At 41.8% G+C, this 27,022-nt stretch overlaps 1 protein-coding gene across 1 annotated transcript; it reads right to left on the reverse strand.

Annotated features, from left to right (window-relative positions):
* Window positions 1-1,032: 1,032 nt before the first annotated feature.
* On the reverse strand, window positions 1,033-18,464 carry pdk4 (pyruvate dehydrogenase kinase, isozyme 4). The gene is made up of 11 exons (XM_064983039.1): window positions 18,028-18,464; window positions 16,993-17,134; window positions 13,208-13,279; window positions 12,629-12,813; window positions 10,827-10,916; window positions 9,591-9,668; window positions 8,073-8,149; window positions 7,818-7,916; window positions 7,183-7,296; window positions 6,712-6,825; window positions 1,033-5,895 (listed from the first exon to the last, which is right to left on the reverse strand). Exons 1-11 carry the CDS (start codon window positions 18,140-18,142, stop codon window positions 5,749-5,751), a joined length of 1,233 nt encoding a protein of 410 aa, XP_064839111.1. The 5' UTR covers window positions 18,143-18,464; the 3' UTR covers window positions 1,033-5,748.
* Between the last annotated feature and the right edge of the window lie 8,558 nt (window positions 18,465-27,022).

A 27,022-nucleotide genomic window follows, 5' to 3' on the forward strand; every position in this document is an offset into this window, starting at 1 on the left:
TCAAATGATACCAACCACCCCAAAATCAATTAATTCCAGGTTAAGGCAACAAAATAGGAAAAATACCAAGGGGGGTGAATACTTCTGCAAGCCACTGTACCACAAGTGGTGGAAAAAGTACCCAATTGTCATACTTGAGTAAAAGTAAAGATACCTTAATAGAAAATGACTCATGTAAAAGTCAGCCAGTGAAATAATACTTGAGTAAAAGTATTTGGTTTTAATTATACTTAAGTATCAAAAGTAAATGTAATTCCTAAAATATACTTAAGTAAACTGCAAACCAGACGGCACAATTTTTTTATTTTTTATTTACAGATAGCCAGGGGCACACAACACTGACATCATTTACAGAATAAGCATGTGTTTAGTCAGTCCGCCAGATCAGATGCAGTAGGGATGACCAAAGATTTGTGAATTAGACCATGTTTCTGTCCTGCTAAGCATTCAAAATGTAACAAGTATTTTTGGGTGTCAGGGAAAGTGTATGGAGTAGAAAGTACATTATTTTCTCTTGGAATGTAGTGAAGTAAAAGTTGTCAAATATAAAATACCCAAAATAACTACTTAAGTAGTACTTACGTATTTTTACACTACTGAGTCATTTTTATTAGGATCCCCATTAGCTAGCGCCGTAACGCTAGCTAATCTTCCTGTGGTCCAACACCAATTAATAAGTCATTAAACAACCACAAATCAAGACTTCAAAAATTCAACAAGTAGACAATATAGATAATTAACATACCTGACAGGATGGAAGTACAAGCTGTTAGAATAGGGGGATGGTCTAGAAAGCAGCTCACTACATAACAGGGATAGAAAGGTTATGGACCACAAATAGAAAGGAATTATTGTCTTGAATTTCAGTGAAGATTATTTTAATCCATTAAATATATTACTCCTAGATTTCATTAAGTTAAACAACATTTGAAATAGTCAAAAACCACTATTGTTAAAGGTGATATTGCAAATCTCTATCAAATTATTGTCAATATATTATTCAGGTTATAACACAAAACAAGGACACGCCAGTCACATTTCCTATTTTGTTTATTGTAGTTTTTAAAGAACTAATCTGGTAGGGTGGACTAGGAAGCATGCTCTCTAACAGAAAGCTCTAGAATAGCTTATAGCGTACTGTAGAACAGGTAGCAGCCAGGGCATTACTATACACATACAAGCAGTGATCATGAAGTTGTTTCATATACATCGGAACAGCTTTCACACGTCTTATTATCCCATACAGTAGATCAACTGATTGCATTGTGTGAAAAGATGTGTGTTGTCAACAAACACTGGGACACACACACTGGCTGTGGGTAGCCTGGCAGTACAGTACTGTAGAGGCCTTTAGAATTCAGGGTACATAGAGGGGTCAAGTTCACCACTGACTGTCAGAACAGGATAATAAGTGTTACATGTATTATATCGGTGTTCAGCCTGAATGACAGATAACTGTCAACAGTTATCTACAGGTCCATTTGACTGGTAAACTTGACTGTACTGTGAGAACCTTCCCCACGTTCCTAATGATCAGTGTTGAGCGTTTAAGATGAGAAAAATATAGGATAAAATAGCCACGAGGGAAAACACTGATCGTCAACACTTACATTGGTTCCTTCTTAATGAAAACCTAACAACAAACACATTTGTACAGGAGTGCATTAATAACACTTTAGTTAGTGGATAGGATTATGGGAACAACAATTTTCTGACTAAAGCACATGCAAAAAGGCTGCTAAATGGAAGCACTGCAGGCACATTTGTTTGGCATTGGCACAAAAAGGCAGAGGGAGAACTTCATATTACATAGAGAGTTGCATTTTATTGAACCTAAAGACGCTTAAAATATTCAATCAATTCCCTTAAAATTCATATAGACTGAAATCCTGACATAAGATGGCTGCCCATAAAACAAATACTGTATATTAGTAAATCATCATTCATGTCAACAGGAATAGGTTATGTGCACCAGTCAGGACGTCGGCCTACAGCGTCAAGATGTCAAAACAACAGCTTCAGCTGATTGATAGCTCTTCCCATGTCAGTTTAATGACGTCACACAGCACTTATGGTGATACCAGAAAAAATATGAAATGCCTTCAACATCCTGAGAACGTGTGATTTAAAACCATAGATGGTAAAAAAACAAAAACATTTTGAAAACAGTTCAGCGTTGAAGACGTTTCGTCTCAAACCATCATTTTTTTCTATGCACAAAAAGACTGATTACAATTTAAGTGCCTTCAGAAAGTATTCACAACAATTGACTTTTTGCAAATTTTGTTGTTACAGCCTGAATTTACATGGATTAAATGTTGATTTTGTGTCACTGATCTACACACACTACACCATAATGTCAAAGTGGAATTGTGTTTTTAGAAATGTTTATAAATATATGAAAAACTGAAATGTCTTGAGTCAATAAGTATTCAACCCCTTTGTTATGACAAGCCTAAATAAGTTCAGGAGTAAACATTTGCTTAGTCACAATAAGTTGCATGGACTCACTCTGTGTGCAATAATAGTGTTTAACATGATTTTTGAATGACTACCCCATCTCTGTACCTCACACATACAGATAATTGTAAGATCCCTCAGTCGAGCAATGAATTTCAAACACAGATTCAAGACCAGGCAGGTTTTCCAATGCCTCACAAAGAAGGACAACTATTGGTAAAAATAAAGAAATGCAGACATTGAATATTCCTTTGAGCATGGCAAAGTTATTAATAATGACACTTTGGATGGTGTATCAATACACCCAGTCACTACAAAGATACAGGCATCCTTCCTAACTCAGTTGACTGAGAGGAAGGAAACCACTCAGGGATTTCACCATGAAGCCAACACAATTACTGAGTACCACTCTTCGTATTTTCAAGCATGGTGGTGGCTGTATCATGTTATGGGTATGCTTGCCATCGGCAAGGACTAGGGAGTTTTTTAGGATAAAAAAAAAGGAACAGAGCACAGGCAAAATCCTATAGGAAAACCTGGTTCAGTCTGCTTTCCAACAGACACTGGGAGACAAATCCACCTTTCAGCAGGACAATAACCTAAAATGCAAGGCCAAATATACACTTACCAAGACAACATTGAGCTTGATGAATTTTAAAATGAATAATGGGCAAATATTGTACAATCAGGTTTGCAAAGCATTTACAGACGTACCCAGAAAAACACAGCTGTAATTGCTGCCAAAGTTGATTCTAACATGTATTGACTCAGGGTTGAATACTTATCTCATAAAAATATATTTTTATTATTTTACTTTGATAGAGTATTTTGTGATCATTGACGGTTAAATACATTTGAAACCCACTTTGTAGCGTATCAAATGTGGAAAAAGTCAAGGGGTGTGAGTACTGTCTGAAGGCACTGTACATAGCTGTTATTGGGTTAAATGTAAGTAACTGTACATATTGTCTTATGCAAGTTTTTCTTAGAGAATACCAGGGAATGAAATTCATTATTTTAATGACAAACATTTGATTCAACTCAGTCTTACTGTATCCCTAATCACAGAAATGAGATAATACTCCCATTTTGCTCTCTGACACACATTATTCAATAAATACTTCATGCATGGAAGACCTAGCCGGCCTCTAAAATTAAATCATTTTAGTAAATCTACAAAATTGAGTTAACTTTGATATTTCTAACATTTCTCTCAATATTCACATAACTTATATTTTAAAAGTCAGTTGGACTCAATAAGTACACTAGAATACTTCAATCCCTTCAATATTTACTTTCTTTATAGGAAACCTTGAATGGACCTTGGATTTCATCTCATCTTATTAAACAAGCCAGGGTGTAACTCAAAATAGCACCGAGAAAAACAGTTGATGGGGGGAACCCAAGTAAATCCCTTTAGGACCAAAAACATTGTGGATAAACTTTGTCTAAAATTCGAGGTGGACAAATATTTGTGAGGGGTAAAAAAAAGTGACATGCTCAGATGTGAAACTAAACAGAGTCTACGAGTCGGAGGCCGCTATGTACCCCACAACCCCCACCCCTTCTACAGAACATCCTGTAGTAGAAGGGTAACCAAAGAAAATCCATTGACTGACAGCATGGCCTTATCATCTGTTTCTGACTGACACACTATCTGTCTGTGTCCATAGAGCTCAGTGTCCAAGCTGCAAACCGTAGCTGTGAGTGAAGAGTTAAGAACTAAATTCACATTTTAAAAATGTAGTATCACAGATTATAGTGCTGTGACATTAGCTGTACTAACCTAATTCAGTCGATTGATAAATTCAATTATCGTTAAACATTCACCTTTTTAATAATAAGCGAAAAACACTAGCTTACACTGTGTAATAACGTTAAAATAAGTGAGTGGAATAAATAACTGAAACCTGTGGTTAAGTTATAACCAGAAGAAAAGATGATTGTGAGTAGTGTACGACCCTGTTTCTAACTAACATTCATGAAGTCACTTATTGAATTGAGATCCTGGTATTGCCATTGAAACGCCTCCGACAGTGATGTGTTTTTCCACTTCAAGTGAATGTATGAGAATATCCATTGCGAGAGGAATCCACATCTCTCTCTCAGACATGGTAATAGCTGTGGGTACAACTGTGTGCCTTCTGTCAGTTTGATCCTCCTTTCGGTCTTCCTCCTTTGTTCTTCCTGCTAGCTCAGTCTGTTTGGTTAACTTCTAGGGGTGTAACGGTTCACCAAATCCACGGTTCGGTATGTATTGCGGTTTTGGGGTCACGGTTTGGTTTCGGTACAGCAGGAAAATTACGTTTTCACACTGATGCTGCATTTGTAACCATGTGGGAGGTGGGAATTTACCCGTTGTGAAGTCATACATTTAGTCCCAGATGCACACTTGTGATTTCTCATAAAGGGTGAGTGTCTGTAGCGCGGTACGTCTCCCACTCCTGGGTAAGGTGATGGGCTGTCACTTTTAAGTAATCGCAACACAGGGTGCATTGGCCAATTCCTAGAAAACTGTGGCTTGCTTATATAGAGCGGGTATGACCTGACATGGGTGCAAGAGGGAAGTTCACAACGTGGATCGAGCATTTTTACAAGGTGCTGGAATTCCCTATTCTCAACCACTGAGAACGGGCGCGGCTTTCAACCAAAGACTGTAAAAATAGAAACACAGCCTACCTATTGCTCCTGTCATTTTTGGCCGGTCAGAACCAGTTCCCAAGGGCTGCTTGAATGCAGAGGGGAGGTGATTTTGGGTTGTTTCTTTCCGTTTCCGTCTTGTGACGGCGACATAAACGTGTCAACATGTTTGAGGTGTTGGCAGCTGGATAGTCTATTCTCGTTGAGTTGTGGCGACATACTGTTAACGTCTTATCTACAACTCTCTGTCCATCACCAATGTGATTTACTGGGAAGCCAAAACATTCCCAAACTGGACATTTAAACGACGGAGGATCCTCCTGGTTTATCCACCCCACCACTCGCCATCGTACAGAACTAGTTCCTGGATGCGCCTCACAAAAGGACAGTTTGAAATGTGCCAATTAAGATTTGAATTTAGATTACAATGTGCACATAGTCTCTAGTTGTTTTACCAGAATAGCCCTAAAAAAAAACAAATTCCGCTCAAATTTACTCGAGGCACCGGCCTACAACGCAGCGTAGGCATAGCCTATAGGCCTTTTATTTTGTATATATTTTATTAAATGTATTAATTCAGGTTGAGTAAAGACTGAAACGAGGCTCCCTACCGAACAGTTCGGTACGAACACCTGTACCGTTACACCCCTATTGACTTCTTCTCTCATACTTCCCCAGCTTCTTGGGATCCTTGCTGGGCATGCACCAGTCATCAGCCTCGTTGCTCGTCTGGTAATGCCTTATGGCTGACTGGTTGTAAACAGGAAGTCTTTCCACAGAATCTGAGGACAAGGCCTGTTAACGAAGCACAGAGTGGAGTGGTAGGTTAGATGTAATCTTGGTTAACTCAAAACTAAAATCTCACAGAATTTGGTGAGCTAGGTGATTTAGATCTGGGTCCATCCGTGTTAGAAATTGGGAGTTCTGATTTGCGAAGTCTCCACCCTCGCAAAAGAGAACTCTCAGCCAAAGTCTTCCCCCCTTCCACTAATTTCAACACGTGCAAAGCAATCCGTCTAAGCACGCCTTCGCCAAATCCTGATACGTCCAAATAACCAGTGACGAAAACCCAAACACCGGAAATACTGCTGCTCATTATACTACACATTCCCTCCTGTTGCATCAGATTCTGACGACTATGAGGACAAGGCTCTATTTATATCACATGCTGGTCACATTAGTCTTCCACCATTCAGAGAATGAACCTTTACATACTTATTTCGGACATTGAAATAACCAACCTGATTCAGCCGTGGGACCATTGTTCCGTGAGCGGATGGCCGGAACACAATTACAAATCATTTGTAGATTCAATTTGACCACAAGAAGGCCAAACAGATATTTGACAAAAACATGATAATTTCAAACATTTCTTACATTTGTATACGATCACGTATCTCTCTATTAGGCTTGGGAATACTTGGGTACCGTTTTTCAAAATAAAATAACTGCCGTTTTTACAGTCTTATGTCCAACAACGAAAATTGTACCTTTTCTGAGCAAAAATAAATACAAATTGAGGGCCAAAATGGGGGAACCCTGGTTTAGAGGTTCAATTATCTAGAATAAGACAACTGTTGAAGTAACACATTCCATTTGTAGAAGTGTTACCTTCAGGTAGATGACAGCTGACGTCCCATATCCCTCCATGGAGTAGAGCTGCAGGTCTCCCTGGAAGTACTTGGCATAGAGACGGGAGATGGGAAGACCGTAGCCGAAACCAGCCTACAGAGAGCCAGGGACACAAAGGGTTAAAGTCACTCTGAACTGTCACAGTGCTGTAGTAGACAAGCATTCTGTTACACTTTAAACCTTGGGCAACATATGACTGGTCCAGTTTGTAATTCTGCTCATTTACAACCGTGTTCGCACGCAGTTTACACTTTAGTCAGTATAAAATGATCACGATTTACATTGGCGCTGAAATAAAAAAAGCAGGCTTGCATGCCTCTAACATGTGATCAAACTGCAGTCATAGATCATGTCCTGCCGAATGTTGTGCTCCAATGCATTACATCTGACTTATTAACCTGACTGCCAGGAAAATCTTTAATGTTCAGTGGCATCAGGACAGGGTCTCACCAGTGGAGCGTTGCGTGAGTTGTCAATATCAACGGGGCTGGGGGCGGTGGAGTACATGTAGCTGAACAAACGCTCTATCTTCCTCAGGGGAACTCCTCCACCTCGATCTGATATCTAGAAACAACACCAACAACATTACAGCTCTGTTCCACTCTCTGATCTTCCTGTTGTCTCCCCAAATATCATGGTATAGGACCTACAGAACAACCACGGGAGGAAATCTATGGTACTATGTATTCATACACATTAAACTGTACAGGCTTCTACAACCCAAGGCATTATTTTATTTGTGTTGGATGGGCATACACTACTTTTGAACAAATGTATATTTTTGGGGATCAGAGCTGAAGGTTTTCACTGTACTCAATTCAATGGCTTTATTAGCATGGGAAACATGTTAACATTGCCAACACAACTGAAGTAGATAATAAACAAAGGTGGAAAAACAAAAATTAACAGTAAACTTTACACACAGACGTTCCAAAAGAATAAAGACATTTCAAATGTAATGTCTATACTCTCTAATTACTCCTGTGACTATTAAACTTCTCATTTAAAAATAAAAGTCAATGTACTGCAATGAGCACAATGCATATCATTCATTGTAAGGGTGAATACTCTGAGCCTGTGTTTACCTTGATTGTCAGGTCTTCACTGCCCAGTGAGACTCGAACTTTGACTGGCGGGAGATGCAGGGCCATTTCATGAGTCTCCACTGTTGCTCTCATGGCGTTCTGGAAACAAAACAAAACATTGCTTGAGGAAATGACAAAGTAATATAAATCAGATTGAGCTTAATGTAATTGAATCGTGTGTAGTAGTGTCTGCCGTAGTCACCCTCACACGTGTAATGAAATGTTTATACAGTAGAAGGTAAATGTTTGGTGTACCTTGAAGAGCTCAAACAGCATGTGGTAGAGATGGGAAGGCACATAGACAATACGAAGAGGCTGGTCAGGACCTTTGGCTGAGGAAAAACTGAGGATTACTCCAAACCAAACATGGCTGCAAATGTATTACATACACAACTGACGATAGAAGTTACTAGAAACAAAAACAACTTTCCCTTCTTATTGCAAATGCACAACTGAACTCAATAGTCACTATGAAACACATAGTTTACTATTCTACCAACGTAATCACGTCCCCAGACACTTCTGATAGCCTATAGCCTGGGGATGAGGTTGCTACCAACTAAACCCATGAATAGACATCGTTTTGCTTTTTTAAGGCTTATGTAACATGGTGACTGTTAAACAGCTGAATGTGGGTGAACGGAGGTTTGTTACGGAGTTAGACTTCGACGGATCACTGAGAGAGGAGAAATATTGTCCTGTTCATAAAACACACACTGAGTGTACAAAACATTAAAAACACCTGCTTTTTCCATGGCAAACTGACCAGGTGAAAGCTATGAAAGCTATCACATTCATCAGTTTCCCATGTGTATTAAGAATAGTCCACCAAATTAAAAAGACATCCTGCCAAATTATCACAACTATGCATTGGAGTCAACGTGAGCCAGCATCCCTGTGGAACGTTCTCAACACCTTGTAGAGTCCATGCCCCGACATATTGAGGCTGTTCTGAAAAAAAGGGGTTGCAATTCAATAGTAGGAAGGTGTTCCTAATGTTTTGTCCACTCAGTGTTTAATGTATAACCTAGACCTGCACAGTTTTTAAACGTTTTTTTAAAACTCAGGACGATACACAGAAGTGAATATCTATACCTGTGTAAGTGAGGTGTATGAAATAATGGTTCTCTATAGACATGGCTCCTGACAACCCTAGCTGAGAGTAAACAGTCGTCGTACGCTGTTCAACTAAAGAACCAGAGTTCATTGCTAAAAATGGTTCAGCTAAATATCTCCTAACACCACTCACACAAGCTAGCCACACACAAACACACACACTTTGCAAATTGCGCCCGAATTGAGTAGACTAGAGGAATTGAATGAGAGCTCAAGAATACTCAACCCACGGGCAGAGAAAGTCAAATCAAATCTGGCCAAACAACTCACAATGCAAATACAACCTCACAAATCGTTTCTGTAAACCTAATCTTCTCTAACAACCCCGGCCTAAAACTCACTTGCAAACCAAATGGTACTATTTGGAAATAGGAGAACAAAAAAAGTCTTCAAGCTGCTCTGGTCCTTCTCCCATCCCTTGGTGCAATGTTGTATCAAACAGACTTGGCTCCAAATAGTATTTACAATCTTTCAAATACTTTGTGTGTTTGAAAAAGCTCATCAACAGTGTCAGTTGGGCCAGGTTGCACTTCTGGGACTATTCTATCGGGTCAATTGAGCCAGGCCAGCTCAACCAAGCGCAGCTGAAATATTTGAAGGACAACAAATACCTTCCAGAAGCCAGGTCTTTATAACCCTGTATACAATGCGATTTACCGTTGACTTGTGTGATGTCAATCTCTGGCGAGGTCAGGTAGTACTGCTCACAGAGCATCTTGGAACTATCGAAGGCATCTGGGGATGAGACAGTCAAAACAAAGACAAGGACTGTAGCACAGGAGGAAAACACTGACTTTCAATCTAGTTACCATAACAGCGAATGTACAGTAACTACAGAGAGTAGATCAACTAAAACTACACAGAGACATGTTGAAATAGGTGGGTGAAGAGCAGTCTGCCTCTGTTTAAAAGGCATTACCATTACACATCATTGAGTTATATTCTTATTATGAGAATAAAGTGAAAATGTGCAGATCAAGGAGAAAAGGACATACCTACTGTAGCAGTGAAAAGGGTTAAATAATGATACTGCACCTGTAAATCATAAGTGTGTGTGCGCGTGTGTCTGTCTCTGCGCGTGTGTGCGCGTGTCTGTCTCTGCGCGTGTGTGCGCGTGTGTCTGTCTCTGCGCGTGTGTGCGTGTGTCTGTCTCTGCGCGTGTGTGCGCGTGTGTCTGTCTCTGCGCGTGTGTGCGCGTGTGTCTGTCTCTGCGCGTGTGTCTGTCTCTGCGCGTGTGTGCGCGTGTGTCTGTCTCTGCGCGTGTGTGCGCGTGTCTGTCTCGCGTGTGTCTGTCTGCGCGTGTGTGCGCGTGTGTCTGTCTCTGCGCGTGTGTGCGCGTGTGTCTGTCTCTGCGCGTGTGTGCGCGTGTGTCTGTCTCTGCGCGTGTGTCTGTCTCTGCGCGTGTGTGCGCGTGTGTCTGTCTCTGCGCGTGTGTGCGCGTGTGTCTGTCTCTGCGCGTGTGTGCGCGCGGGTCTGTCTCTGCGCGTGTGTGTCTCTGCGCGTGTGTGCGCGCGGCGTCTGTCTCTGCGCGTGTGTGCGCGCGGGGTGCGCGCGCGGGTCTGTCTGCACGTCTCTCTGCGCGTGTGTGCGCGCGGGTCTGTCTCTGCGCGTGTGTGTGTCTCTGCGCGTGTGTGCGCGCGGGTCTGTCTCTGCGCGTGTGTGCGCGGGTCTGTCTCTGCGCGTGTGCGCGCGGGTCTGTCTCTGCGCGTGTGTGCGCGCGGGTCTGTCTCTGCGCGTGTGTGCGCGCGGGTCTGTCTCTGCGCGTGTGTGCGCGCGGGTCTGTCTCTGCGCGTGTGTGCGCGCGGGTCTGTCTCTGCGCGTGTGTGCGCGCGGGTCTGTCTCTGCGCGTGTGTGCGCGCGGGTCTGTCTCTGCGCGTAGCTGAGGGACAGCACCTTTTACCACCTCTGTCACGTCACAGTCGGGGTCGATGGTGCCAATGTGCTTGGGATGGGCGGGGTTGGCACTTCCATCAAAGATGAGAGCTGAAGAGGTACATAACAACAACAAATTCAGACTCATTGGGTAACTACACTTGCATGCTGCATGTATTTTGTGTACACAGCGCTACTGTGACTCGTGCTGCTTCAGGAGCATGGTGATGTACAGTCGTGGCCAAAAGTTTTGAGAATGACACAAATATTAATATTCACAAATTATTGTCAGATGTTACTATGGAATAGTGAAGTATAATTACAAGCATTTCATAAGTGTCAAAGGCTTTTATTGACAATTACATGAAGTTGATGCAAAGAGTCAATATTTGCAGTGTTGACCCTTCTTTTTCAAGACCTCTGCAATCCGCCCTGTCATGATGTCAATTAACTTCTGGGCCACATCCTGACTGATGGCAGCCCATTCTTGCATTATCAATGCTTGGAGTTTGTCAGAATTTGTGGGGTTTTGTTTGTCCACCCGCCTCTTGAGGATTGATCACAAATTCTCAATGGGATTAAGGTCTGGGGAGTTTCCTGGCCATGGACCCAAAATATCGATGTTTTGTTCCCCGAGCCACTTAGTTATCACTTTTGCCTTATGGCAAGGTGCTCCATCATGCTGGAAAAGGCAATGTTCATCACCAAACTGTTCTTGGATGGTTGGGAGAAGTTGCTCTCGGAGGATGTGTTTGTACCATTCTTTATTCATGGCTGTGTTCTTAGGCAAAATTGTGAGTGAGCCCACTCCCTTGGCTGAGAAGCAACCCCACACATGAATGGTCTCAGGATGCTTTACTGTTGGCATGACACAGGACTGATGGTAGCGCTCACCTTGTCTTCTCCGGACAAGCTTCTTTCCGGATGCCCCAAACAATCGGTAAGGGGATTTATCAGAGAAAATGACTTTACCCCAGTCCTCAGCAGTCCAATCCCTGTAACTTTTGCAGAATATCAGTCTGTTCCTGAGGTTTTTCCTGGAGAGAAGTGGCTTCTTTGCTGCCCTTCTTGACACCAGGCCATCCTCCAAAAGTCTTTGCCTCACTGTGCATGAGGATGCACTCACACCTGCCTGCTGCCATTCCTGAGCAAGCTCTGTATTGGTGGTGCCTCGATCCCGCAGCTGAATCAACTTTAGGAGATGGTCCTGGCGCTTGCTGGAATTTCTTGGGCGCCCTGAAGCCTTCACAACAATTGAACCGCTCTCCTTGAAGTTCTTGATGATCCGATAAATGGTTGATTTAGGTGCAATCTTACTGGCAGCAATATCCTTGCCTGTGAAGCCCTTTTTGTGCAAAGCATTGATGACGGCACGTGTTTCCGTGCAGATAACCATGGTTGACAGAGGAAGAACAATGATTCCCAGCACCACCCTCCTTTTGAAGCTTCCAGTCTGTTATTCGAACTCAATCAGCATGACAGAGTGATCTCCAGCCTTGTCCTCGTCAACACTCACACCTGTGTTAACAAGAGAATCACTGACATGATGTCAGCTGGTCCATTGGTGGCAGGGCTGAAATGCAGTGGAAATGTTTTTTGGGGGGATTCAGTTCATTTGCATGGCAAGGAGGGACTTTGCAATTCATCTGATCACTCTTCTTAACATTGTGAAGTATATGCAAATTGCCATCATACAAACTGAGGCAGCAGACTTCGAAAATTAATATGTGTCATTCTCAACTTTTGGCCACGACTGTAGTATAGTATATATGTAGTATAGTATATTTAGTGTAGTATAGTATATATGTAGTATAGTTACTGACAATGCTGGTTCATGAGCATGCGGGTGGAGATGCGGCTCATGTAGAAGCGATCCAGGAAGTATTGGACGTTCTGATTGGTCACGGGGTCAGAGCCGAAAGCCTCCTTGTACTCCACTACGCCCTGGGCCATGGTGGGGACCACATTGTTGTGACGGTTCCTGACGTTCACCAGCGTCTCAGTGAACCTGAGGAGACAGGGCAAAGGCTGGGTCGAAAGTTCACAATTCCACACATTCTATTCCAATAGTCTGCAATCCTAATTTTCCCTCTGGGTATAAACAAAGTAGCTATAGTCATTAACTCACTAACATCTGCGAGTTTGCTGCCAGTTGAAAATATGATTGATCTAATTCAGCAGCAGCAGAGGTATGGTGGACGTGGTAATCCATCATATCCCCTTCCATTTCAGATCAAGATTAAAACCATAATCTATTAATCAGTTAGAAGAGGTAGCTATTATTAGGCAGAGATTAGAGAAATGTTATCTTTCCTTACCTGAATTAACTATGACTCACTTTGGAGAGTCCATCTAATGAGATGTAGGCCTATCTGCTGGATATGACTGTGTAACTGACTTACTTCTTTAGGATCGTTTTATTATCAGGATCTTTCTCCAGGAAGCCCACAAGCTCCATCAGACTTGTTGCATACCTGTAGGAATAGATCACAGAAGACAGGCTAGTTTACACAGGGAAACAATACTACTACTTTAAACTACATTTATAAAGGCCTTGTTGGCCATTCATAAAGAGTATTCTTAGGCTTTACAGAGCATTCATAAAGAGTATTCTTAGGCTTTACAGAGCATTCATAAAGAGTATTCTTAGGCTTTACAGAGCATTCATAAAGAGTATTCTTAGGCTTTACAGAGCATTCATAAAGAGTATTCTTAGGCTTTAGAGCATTCATAAAAATTCTTAGGCTTTACAGAGGAGTATTCTTAGGCTTTACAGAGCATTCATAAAGAGTATTCTTAGGCTTTACACAGCATTATGTATTTATAAGCAAAAATTACTTATGAATTAGGCATAATGAAAGGTTTATGAGTGCTTCTTTAAACCTTTATTTCAGTCCCATGGTGAAAGAAACTAAAGGTATGTGTAGAAACCAGGGCAAAGATCACTTCTTTCCTTTAGCAAATCACTTGACTCCTGGAGTTCCACCTTTAAAAATTTCAGACTTCTATTCTGGAACGGACTCCGACTCTCGTGGTGATCATGAAAACCACATGGGGGTATTTATACATGCTACAATAACTAGGGCTACTTGTGGCTGGAGATAGGCCTATTATGCATCCCAAATGGCAACCTATTCTCTATATAGTGCACTACTTTTGACCAGAGCCCTATGAGCCCTGGGGAATAGAGTGCCATTTGGGCAGTTATGTTCCTTCTGATGTTGAAACATTCCTCACCATTTTCAACCTCTCAAAACGTGAATATTCTCTGTACAGCACACACTAAACACTTCTGACCTAGTGGAAGCAGGCCTAACACGTTAACACTAAGCATTTCAGTAGCTTACTTATTAGCCTACTAGCTTATTCAGAGGAGTCACTTTTATGGCCTAGTTAAGAGGCTGTAGGCTAAATTGTCCCGACGTCAGTGACGTGCAGATTGAGTCTGGAAGCTAGGTGAGAGATCAGTGGCTGACTGTTTTCAAACCCTCTTTGTCCACCAACTGACCTTGAACCCTCCCACTTGACTAACACAGCTGCTGCATAAGCTACATAACAGATACAACTAGGCTAACTAGCTTGAATTACGAAGTTTAACTGTAACGTTTGTTGTTGCCCTCAGGCCACTACTCCACTAGCCAAGTCAAATAAATGGTGCCAAATCAATATTGTGGATGGAAAAACCCCACGGCCTAAAGCGGAACATAACCCCTAATAGAGTAGCGATGACGCAGAATGCTAACTTTAGACCAAGTTTAGAAATATATATCTGTCATATCATTACATTGATAATAAAGCTGGAACATAGAGTTCTGTACTGGCCACCTATCAGAGAGACACTGATAGTTATTGGCCTAGTTCAGAGTTTCAACTGTGCTGTACTTTCCCTGACATTACACTCTAGTTAGCTGATTGTTTTCCATAACTAGGAGATAGCCTAAACAATTCCTTCAGAGGCTTAGCACTCAGCAATCAACTCCATTTATTTTTGGGAAAGTATTCCGTTTCAATAAGAGAACATATTTGCAAGTACCCATTTTAACTGACAAAATATCTCTGACTATCATTAATAAAGACTTGATGCACGTTGTAGTCCTCCATTTTTCTAGGCTACACTTCTGATGATCGTCAAACAACGTCGCGCACGGCCCCTGTTCCACTGAGGATACATGGTGTTCCAGCCCACATCGTCCCAGTATTTTGTGTTTATTAAGGATCCCCATTAGTTCCTGCAAAGGCAGCAGCTACTCTTCCTGGGGTCCAGCAAATTAAAGGCAATTTATATAATTTTAAAAACATTACATTCATAACAGATTTCACAACACATTAAATGTGTGCCCTCAGGCCACTACATCTACAACACAAAATCCATTTGTATGAGTGTGTAGAGTGAGTATGTTATTGTGTGTGTGTAAGCATGTGTCTGTGTACACCTGTGCAGCCTGCCTGACAGACAGAGATATGAGACGGAGGCTGCAGGCTACTTGGCAGGGTAGGCCTGCATCTCATCCCTAGAAATGAGATGTACCACTCCGTTTAAGGGACGTGGTGCTTTGATTTGAGACCCCCATAACTCTCTCATCCCCCATACCCCTCACTAGGGCAGAGTAGTTCAGTAAGATAGTCTATGCACTGTTATGGTTGCCAGGATAATAACATTCTATTGGCTCTGTTAGGATAGGCAATATCACCTACAGTAAATGGCTCTTCAAGATAAGACATTTTACAATTGCTGATGTAAAAAGGGCTTTATAAAATACATGTGATTGGTTTGATCATACACGTTTCGCCGAGAGCAACGTACAAATTCAATAATCATTTCTGACAACTATGAAGGAACAAACATACTGGAGCAGAGAGTTAGCTAAAAGGTACAAACATATCCTTATGTTTTAATCCCAACAGGTGGCCTTTTGCCTCTTGCCAGGCAGTCATTGTAAATAAGAATTTGTTCTTAATTGATTTGCCTGGTAAAATAAATGGATGGAAATAACTAAGGGGAAAGATATACTCTGGGAGTGATCTAATTCTCCACATTCTATACAAACGGTCCTACTGAATGCATGAATCAGTGTAATGTTTACAGTTGGGTCAGCTCTCTTTAGGAGGACCACACAGTACTCAGTAAAATATAAGGAGGGGTCAAGGAGATCAAGAATATTTACGCTTTTGCTAGAAGACACCCTTCCAGGAACTAAGTTATTCTACTCCCAGTCCATTCAAGGGATGCTAAAATATCTGACCTGTGCCGTGACCCTACATCAGTGGTAAGGTAATTATTCCACACACACACAGCTACACGATGAAATTAAGTCATTTCTTCAGCCTGGAATGTGATTGGACTCATCTACATAGTACATACTCTACATCTCACTATGTACTATCCACACACACACTCATGCAGCTTGTGTAGGTGAGGTGTGTCTGCAGCCTGGAGGGGGATTGGCCAATATTCAGTGAAATTAGGGTCAAGGTTCATAATAGGTGATGTAGCCGCTGCTGTAGTAAGGGGGTGCACAGATTCACTGAGATATAGAGATGTATAAGCTACAGCTGTATTTACCAGCTCTGTAGCAGCTGTAGTGAGGGGGTGCACAGATTCACTGAGATATAGAGATGTATAAGCTACAGCTGTATTTACCAGCTCTGTAGCAGCTGTAGTGAGGGGGTGCACAGATTCACTGAGATATAGAGATGTATAAGCTACAGCTGTATTTACCAGCTCTGTAGCAGCTGTAGTGAGGGGGTGCACAGATTCACTGAGATATAGAGATGTATAAGCTACAGCTGTATTTACCAGCTCTGTAGCAGCTGTAGTGAGGGGGTGCACAGATTCACTGAGATATAGAGATGTATAAGCTACAGCTGTATTTACCAGCTCTGTAGCAGCTGTAGTGAGGGGGTGCACAGATTCACTGAGATATAGAGATGTATAAGCTACAGCTGTATTTACCAGCTCTGTAGCAGCTGTAGTGAGGGGGTGCACAGATTCACTGAGATATAGAGATGTATAAGCTACAGCTGTATTTACCAGCTCTGTAGCAGCTGTAGTGAGGGGGTGCACAGATTCACTGAGATATAGAGATGTATAAGCTACAGCTGTATTTACCAGCTCTGTAGCAGCTGTAGTGAGGGGGTGCACAGATTCACTGAGATATAGAGATGTATAAGCTACAGCTGTATTTACCAGCTCTGTAGCAGCTGTAGTGAGGGGGTGCTGAGAAGCTTGTCAGGGAGGAAGTCGATCTCCTTCATGATGTTGGCCAGCCGGACAGGAAGCTCCTGACGCAGGAACACAAAGGACGTCTTCTCACAGGCATTGGCTGAGCCTGCAGTCGCATGACACAGGAACACATCTGGGTTGTTCTCATTAGGCGCACACCACAGCAAAACATTTTGCAATGGAAAACAAAAACGTTGTTTTCTCATTGGACCAGGTCAGGTAGTCCCTCCCTGTTTCAGTCTCAGGGATAAGCTACTGACTGGAAATCTCAAGACAGGGCGTCATACAGTACACACACTGCTGTGTAAATGTTTAAGACAATGTGAAGACATTGATCTGGTTTGTTTTGGCAGAAGGATTACGTCACGTTTTCACCTAAGAACAGGACCAAGTGCTATCTAGCAGAAAAGCATGATAGGGAGTAAGGTTTTAATTTCCCCCTTTTAGTGACTTGTTAGAACTGAATCTAACTAACAGTGGCCGTGAGTGTCCGAGGGATTTGATTCAATATCACAGTCTCTGCTTTACATTTGATGGATACCTTTGCTTGGTATCTATATCGCATTTTAATACGTTGCTTAGTCCTACAACCAGAGATAGTTTACGGCTAGCTGCGAGACGAAACAATCTATTGTCAGGAGAGAGGCAATACAATGGGTGCCATCCCCATTGTTGTGAATGCAGCCATACCCCCCAATATCATGATACAATTGAATAAAATAATGTTTGTCAACGCTTCAGCAGAGAGTGATCAGAGAGGACACCTACTGCAGTACTCTGGGAACACTGACAGCTGTCAGTTACTTAGCTACCCTACTTTCACAATGCAACCAGTGGCACTTGTTTTGCACGTAGCTGCTATGGACTCAGAATTAACGTTAGGCAAGCTACAATGTTGCACAGTGACGTCATTGTAACCTTTAGCCAGCCAGCTACATTTTTGAACAGTATTGTAATGTTTAGCTATGTTATTATGACAGGACAGGGATGAACACTTACCAAAGTCTATGAATTGTTTCATTGACAGCGGCGAAGGCGAGAACTTGGAAAACCTATCCACTAGTGCTTGTTTCGGTATGGAGCTGTTCTTTAGCAAAAACTGCGTTAACTTCATATTTGCAACAAATTAAAATTGTAGTCCCGAGACAGTCCGATTGTTGTCAGCCAGGATGCCCTTTCTCTTCACCAGCAGCACGCTCCAGTCTCTCAGACGTAAAGACGCTAGCTAGCTGGCTAATGCTAGCCACCAAGGGCAATATCAATGCGTTAAATTGACATTATTCAAAACAATTGTCAATGAAACACAGTCACATTCCTGAACAGTGCCGAATGTCTTTGCATCACCTAAACTTTTAACAAGCAACAATATTCCAGAATTCACGAATGCTCTTCACAAGACCGACCTCTGTGTTGAGTTGTTGTTGGTGAAGTTTGGATTTGATTGACATTGGCATTGACCAATGAAAGAACACTACGCTTTGGTTTTTGGGAAGGTGATTGTTTAGAAAGAAAGAAACATGTTCAAACAAAACAATATACAATGAAAATATTAATGATTGTATTATATGAAAAACAGGTTTCGTTGAATTAAATAATACATGTAAATCTGAGAACGCCGTTTACCCGTACACTTCTCTAAATGGCCTTTAGATGGCGACATTAACCGCTAATTCAAAGCGGCACATTGCTCTGACAGGATGTGTAGGGAAAGAAGGTGGGATTTCCTCTGATATTCCGAAGGGGGAGATGCTGCATCATGGCATGCACTTGTTTTATATTTGCTTTTGGTCATCTGGCGCGAATATGTTTAATTTTTAGCCATTGACAGCAATACCATCTAAACTGAAACGACCTGTTTTTTACCATACATCCGAGGTTTATTGCTCCAATATCATTAGAGCAGGACAATAATGTGGTGATTTGCGGAGGGTGTAGGCAGTCGCGAGATACAGTATCTTTGCAAGTGACCATTACCATCATCATCATCATTATCATCCATAGGGAAAGAAAGAGCAGGTATGACAAGTCTTTACAAGGCAATAGAATAACTAATTGTATACATTTGTAGCATGTGTCATTTGCGTGGTGTTTCTGTATGGTTTTGGATGAAGCGAAGAAGCGCACTGAAGACTGACGTCATTGCTAATGATACCCAACTTATCCTTTACCTTACCCACCTCAGTGCAGTACTGTAGGCATCATCACCATACTGTAGATCAGTGGTTCCCAACCTTTTTCGGTTACTATACCACCAACTAAATTTCGCTCTGCCCGGAGTACCCCCAACCCCCCCATGTGCATTTTAAACACCCCCTGTGGATAGGTCAAGTACTCCCATTGGTTCTCGTACCAGGAGTTTGTGAACCACTGCTGTAGATAGTGTGTTAAGGCTCTGTCCTAAGCATCGAATAGTAATATCTCAGGCTAGGTCTTCATGCATTGCCATTTTTGTTTTTATTATTATTTTTTTTCACATTTTATTTGACCAGGTAGGCTAGTTGAGAACAAGTTCTCATTTACAACTGCGACCTGGCCAAGATAAAGTAAAGCAGTTTGACACATACAACAACACAGAGTTACACATGGAATAAACAAACATACAATCAATAATACAGTAGAAAAGGTCTATATACAGTGTATGCAAATGAGGTAAGAAAAGAGAGGTAAGGCAATAAATAGGCCATGGTGGTGAAGTAACTACAATATAGCAATTAAACACTGGAAGATGTGCAGAAGATGAATGTGCAAGTAGAGATACTGGGGTGCAAAGGAGCAAGATAAATAAATAAATACAGTATGGGGATGAGGTAGATTGTATGGGCTATTTACAGATGAGCTATGTACAGGTGCAGTGATCTGTGAGCTGCTCTGACAGCTGGTGTTTTAAGCTAGTGAGGGAGATATGAGTCTCCAGCTTCAGAGATTTTTGCAGTTCGTTCCATTCATTGGTAGCAGAGAACTGGAAGGAGAGGCGGCCAATGGACGAATTGGCTTTGGGGGTGTCCAGTGAGATATACCTGCTGGAGCACGTACCACGGGTGGGTGCTGCTATGGTTACCAGTGAGCTGAGATAAGGCGGGGCTTTACCTAGCAGAGACTTGTAATTTTTTTTTTTTGCTTATTTGACTATTTTTGGCTTCATTTAAATTGTATTGTTTTGTCAAGTATTTCAATACATCTTTACTTTACTTTACTTTATCCTTCCATGTTTGTTAATTTACATATATTATGTATGTAATTCCCTCCTTTGTGCTCAACCCAGCATTCCCTTACCAAGGAGACATTTGCCTTCATCAATGGTGCTGTCTGTTTATGTCACAAACTGTAGTTGGACGTGTTTTGCAATGCCTTACTTATGTTGTCATTGTCCTTTTACTATAATTTAATATTCACATTTTTTATATTGATCCCAAATTAGCCACCCTTTGCCCTTGCATTGGTGACTTCAAGTGAAGCATGATTATTGAGTATTGACCCTACCACAATACATTGACAGGGAGATGCAGATAGATTATGCACTGAGACGTGGATGTTGATTAAGGCTGCCCTCCGGAATGCATTCAGTTGTACAACTGACTAGGTATCCCCCTTTCCTTTATTTATCCCCTACACTGTTATTTATTATGGAGCATGTTACAGGCCAAAAAGAAAGCAACTTAACCTAAGGCCACACCCAGTAGAAGTTATCTAGTGCAGAACAGTCGACATACCAACATCACCTAGAAAGACATCATCTTAAATTGTGACCATATTACAAAGGTACATTGCATCCTTTTGTGACATTCCTTCTTTCCAAGCTCAATAGGAAACAATGGCGAACAACAATGACCTAAAAGCCCAGCCAGAGCGCAAAAAGCAGCGGCTAGCTCAGATCAGGGAGGAGAAGAAGAGGAAACAGGAGGAGAGGAAGGAGGTAAGGAGGAAAAATGTGAGTAGACACACTCGTTCCAGCTCATCCCTGTCTGTCCTTAGACAAAATCCTAATCCTACATCTCACTAACATACTATTACAAAGCCAATATTCAGTGCCTTGCGAAAGTATTCGGCCCCCTTGAACTTTGCGACCTTTTGCCGCATTTCAGGCTTCAAACATAAAGATATAAAACTGTATTTTTTTGTGAAAAACGTTCCACTTCATGATTGTGTCCCACTTGTTGTTGATTCTTCACAAAAAAATACAGTTTTATATCTTTATGTTTGAAGCCTGAAATGTGGCAAAAGGTCGCAAAGTTCAAGGGGGCCGAATACTTTCGCAAGGCACTGTAATGTGTATTTGTGTGTGTGTGTGGACAGAGACACAGCAGAACCCCAGAACCACCACTAGGTACACACACTGCACATTTCCCCAGAACCACCACTAGGTACACACACACACACACATCTCCCCAGAACCCCCACTAGGTACACACACACACACACATCTCCCCAGAACCCCCACTAGATGCACACACTGCACATCTCCCAGAACCCCCACTAGGTACACAGACACTGCACATCTCCCCAGAACCCCCACTAGATGCACACACTGCACATCTCCCAGAACCCCACTAGGTACACAGACACTGCACATCTCCCCAGAACCTCCACTAGGTACACAGACACTGCACATCTCTCCATAAACCCCACTAGGTACACAGATTAGCTCAACTCAAATTAGCATGTCACACACAGTTATTCCCTTGAGGCAGAAATTGCCACCACCTCATAGTAGTAAAATTACTAGAAGGGGCATTGCGCATCAGACCACAGCAATTTGGCTGCTCCAGAAATTATATTTCTATGCACTAAATCCAGTAGATGATGAGCCAGGATGGAGCAAATGTCATGTCCATCTTATCAAGTCAGCAGAGTACTGCATGTCTGCTACTATTTGATTGCATGCAACAATATTTGCAAGTTTTACGTTTACTCATCTCTAATATAAATCTGTAATCAGGATTATGATCATTATCTGTTTAACATTCACTGTTCTATGTCTTCACAATGTCTATTGCAAAATAAATGCTAATGTTTTGAATTGACATGAGTATAGTATATCTTAAAAATGCATACAATTCATTTCATTTCTGTGAAAGTTCATCCTTCATCTTTTGCACATTCAAGCCTAGGCAGAAACGAGTGTATTACTGGCTGGGCACGTAAAGCCTAGACAATACTGGCGCCCACTAGTGGCTGCCTAGGCTATGTACATTCTCTCAAATTAATTTCTAACCATATCATACATATCCCATTTCATCCTATCTTTACCATGTTTCTTAAATGTATTTATTTCCTCACGTGTGGCTTAGTATTATATTAGTACTTAATCTATGCCCAGGTGTTTCCCCAATTCCATATTGAAATGATGGGCTTAACAACAGTTGAAAACATATCTCACTACCCAAATACAGTGGTGGAAAAAGCACCCAATTGTCATACTTGAGTAAAAGTAAAGATACCTTCATTGAAAATTACTCAAGTAAAAGTGTCACCCAGTAAAATAGTACTTGAGTAAAAGTCTACATTTTTTTGGTTTTAAATATACCAGATCAGAAGCAGTAGGGATGACCAGGGATGTTCTCTGCTTAGTGAGTCCACCAGATCAGAGGTAGTAGGGATGACCAGGGATGTTCTCTGCTTAGTGAGTCCACCAGATCAGAGGCAGTAGGGATGACCAGGGATGTTCTCTGTTTAGTGAGTCCACCAGATCAGAGGCAGTAGGGATGACCAGGGATGTTCTCTGTTTAGTGAGTCCACCAGATCAGAGGCAGTAGGGATGACCAGGGATGTTCTCTGCTTAGTGAGTCCACCAGATCAGAGGTAGTAGGGATGACCAGGGATGTTCTCTGTTTAGTGAGTCCACCAGATCAGAGGCAGTAGGGATGACCAGGGATGTTCTCTGTTTAGTGAGTCCACCAGATCAGAGGCAGTAGGGATGACCAGGGATTTTCTCTGTTTAGTGAGTCCACCAGATCAGAGGCAGTAGGGATGACCAGGGATGTTCTCTGTTTAGTGAGTCCACCAGATCAGAGGTAGTAGGGATGACCAGGGATGTTCTCTGTTTAGTGAGTCCACCAGATCAGAGGCAGTAGGGATGACCAGGGATGTTCTCTGTTTAGTGAGTCCACCAGATCAGAGGCAGTAGGGATGACCAGGGATGTTCTCTGTTTAGTGAGTCCACCAGATCAGAGGTAGTAGGGATGACCAGGGATGTTCTCTGTTTAGTGAGTCCACCAGATCAGAGGCAGTAGGGATGACCAGGGATGTTCTCTGTTTAGTGAGTCCACCAGATCAGAGGTAGTAGGGATGACCAGGGATGTTCTCTGTTTAGTGAGTCCACCAGATCAGAGGCAGTAGTGATGACCAGGGATGTTCTCTGTTTAGTGAGTCCACCAGATCAGAGGCAGTAGTGATGACCAGGGATGTTCTCTGTTTAGTGAGTCCAGCAGACCAGAGGCAGTAGGGATGACCAGGGATGTTCTCTGTTTAGTGAGTCCACCAGATCAGAGGTAGTAGGGATGACCAGGGATGTTCTCTGTTTAGTGAGTCCACCAGATCAGAGGCAGTAGTGATGACCAGGGATGTTCTCTGTTTAGTGAGCCCACCAGATCAGAAGCAGTAGGGATGACCAGGGATGTTCTCTGTTTAGTGAGTCCACCAGATCAGAGGCAGTAGGGATGACCAGGGATGTTCTCTGTTTAGTGAGTCCACCAGATCAGAGGCAGTAGGGATGACCAGGGATGTTCTCTGTTTAGTGAGTCCACCAGATCAGAGGCAGTAGTGATGACCAGGGATGTTCTCTGTTTAGTGAGTCCACCAGATCAGAGGCAGTAGGGATGACCAGGGATGTTCTCTGTTTAGTGAGTCCACCAGATCAGAGGTAGTAGGGATGACCAGGGATGTTCTCTGTTTAGTGAGTCCACCAGATCAGAGGCAGTAGGGATGACCAGGGATGTTCTCTGTTTAGTGAGTCCACCAGATTAGAGGTAGTAGGGATAACCAGGGATGTTCTCTGTTTAGTGAGTCCACCAGATCAGAGGCAGTAGGGATGACCAGGGATGTTCTCTGTTTAGTGAGTCCACCAGACCATAGGTAGTAGGGATGACCAGGGATGTTCTCTGTTTAGTGAGTCCACCAGATCAGAGGTAGTAGGGATGACCAGGGATGTTCTCTGTTTAGTGAGTCCACCAGATCAGAGGTAGTAGGGATGACCAGGGATGTTCTGTTTAGTGAGTCCACCAGATCAGAGGTAGTAGGGATGACCAGGGATGTTCTCTGTTTAGTGAGTCTGTCAGATCAGAGGCAGTAGGGATGACCAGGGATGTTCTCTGTTTAGTGAGTCTGTCAGATCAGAGGCAGTAGTGATGACCAGGGATGTTCTCTGTTTAGTGAGTCCAGCAGATCAGAGGCAGTAGGGATGACCAGGGATGTTCTCTGTTTAGTGAGTCCACCAGATCAGAGGCAGTAGGGATGACCAGGGATGTTCTCTGTTTAGTGAGTCTGTCAGATCAGAGGCAGTAGGGATGACCAGGGATGTTCTCTGCTTAGTGAGTCTGTCAGATCAGAGGCAGTAGGGATGACCAGGGATGTTCTCTGTTTAGTGAGTCCACCAGATCAGAGGCAGTAGGGATGACCAGGGATGTTCTCTGTTTAGTGAGTCTGTCAGATCAGAGGCAGTAGGGATGACCAGGGATGTTCTGTTGATAAGTGTGTGAATTGGACCATGTTTCTGTCCTGCTAACATTCTAAATGAAACGAGTACTTTTGGGTGTTACAGACAATGTATGGTGTAAAAAGTACATTATTTTCTTTATGAATGTAGTGAAGTAAAAGTAGTCAAACATATCAATAGTAAAGTGCAGATAGCCCAAAAAACAACATAAGTAGTACTTTAAAGTATTTTTACTTAAGTACTTTACACCACTGCCCAAATACTGTACATGTAAAAAGGTATTTGTCAATGTTCTCTAGTGGTACAAATTTGTAACAACATCCTATTGCAATATTACTTTTTGGTTATTGTACAAGAGTGGCTTTTGTTAATTAACCTACCAATGACCATTGAAAGCCATAAATGAGCAATCCATTTGACTTGAATGGTAAATGAGCAATCCATTTGACTTGAATGGTAAATGAGCAATCCATTTGACTTGAATGTTAAATGAGCAATCCATTTGACTTGAATGGTAAATGAGCAATCCATTTGACTTGAATGTTAAATGAGCAATCCATTTGACTTGAATGGTAAATGAGCAATCCATTTGACTTGAATGGTAAATGAGCAATCCATTTGACTTGAATGGTAAATGAGCAATCCATTTGACTTGAATGGTAAATGAGCAATCCATTTGACTTGAATGTTAAATGAGCAATCCATTTGACTTGAATGGTAAATGAGCAATCCATTTGACTTGAATGGTAAATGAGCAATCCATTTGACTTGAATGGTAAATGAGCAATCCATTTGACTTGAATGGTAAATGAGCAATCCATTTGACTTGAATGGTAAATGAGCAATCCATTTGACTTGAATGGTAAATGAGCAATCCATTTGACTTGAATGTTAAATGAGCAATCCATTTGACTTGAATGGTAAATGAGCAATCCATTTGACTTGAATGGTAAATGAGCAATCCATTTGACTTGAATGTTAAATGAGCAATCCATTTGACTTGAATGGTAAATGAGCAATCCATTTGACTTGAATGGTAAATGAGCAATCCATTTGACTTGAATGTTAAATGAGCAATCCATTTGACTTGAATGGTAAATGAGCAATCCATTTGACTTGAATGGTAAATGAGCAATCCATTTGACTTGAATGGTAAATGAGCAATCCATTTGACTTGAATGTTAAATGAGCAATCCATTTGACTTGAATGGTAAATGAGCAATCCATTTGACTTGAATGGTAAATGAGCAATCCATTTGACTTGAATGTTAAATGAGCAATCCATTTGACTTGAATGGTAAATGAGCAATCCATTTGACTTGAATGGTAAATGAGCAATCCATTTGACTTGAATGGTAAATGAGCAATCCATTTGACTTGAATGGTAAATGAGCAATCCATTTGACTTGAATGGTAAATGAGCAATCCATTTGACTTGAATGGTAAATGAGCAATCCATTTGACTTTCTGTCCCGTTTTAAAATTTTTATTTGATCATTATTTTTCATCACCCATTTGCTTTTAACCATTTCACCCTGTTTTTACTTTTGGGCACCTCTCTCATTGGCATTGCTTGGGTTGACCAGCTAATCCGCTGCAACCTTTAATGTTGGAAACGTGTTATTTTCATTATTTAGTCCCCATCCAAATGAGTGAGCCGACACAGCATCCCCAGTGAGACGAGAAGCCAGGACTCAGCCGATGGGCAATCAGCCGGCAGCTAGCTGCCATCTTGTTTATATTACTGTTATTATACTGCATTTTTAAACAAGCAGCATTCAGGATTAGACCCACCCGTTGTATAATTAAGTGATAATGCCCGAGAAGCCAGTGTTTAGAGGATTTATTGCCACAGGTATTGTTAGGCCCAAGACTATGTCATAGATTTAGCCAGTGGTTTAGTTGGTGGTAACTTGTGGAATAGACACCGGCTGGAATGCCGTTTTAACCAATCAGCATTCAGGATTAGACCCACCCATTGTATAATTTATTGTAACATATGGCTGAGTTGGAGTTACTGACCCAAACTAAGGCCAGGCCAAGATAAACTGGAATATTGACTAGATGATAATATAATGAGTATAGTTCTTAACATCGCTGATGTGATGGATGATTTCAAATCATCACATCATGTGACAAATAAAATTTGATTTGATTTGATTTCTGACAGAAAATCCTTGACTGTTTAGATTCAGTAGTATTAAAGTAGTATTACTGTAGTATTATAGGCCCCTTTGGCTTTATGGAATGCTACATGCAAAATGCATCATATGATGCATTAAGGTGTCAGCGTATGCACTACTGGTGTTGAAGTCAGGTGCAGGAGAGCAGAGAGTTGTGCAC

The sequence above is a fragment of the Oncorhynchus masou genome, chromosome 13, assembly GCF_036934945.1.
Source record: "Oncorhynchus masou masou isolate Uvic2021 chromosome 13, UVic_Omas_1.1, whole genome shotgun sequence".
NCBI classification, from domain to species: domain Eukaryota; kingdom Metazoa; phylum Chordata; class Actinopteri; order Salmoniformes; family Salmonidae; genus Oncorhynchus; species Oncorhynchus masou.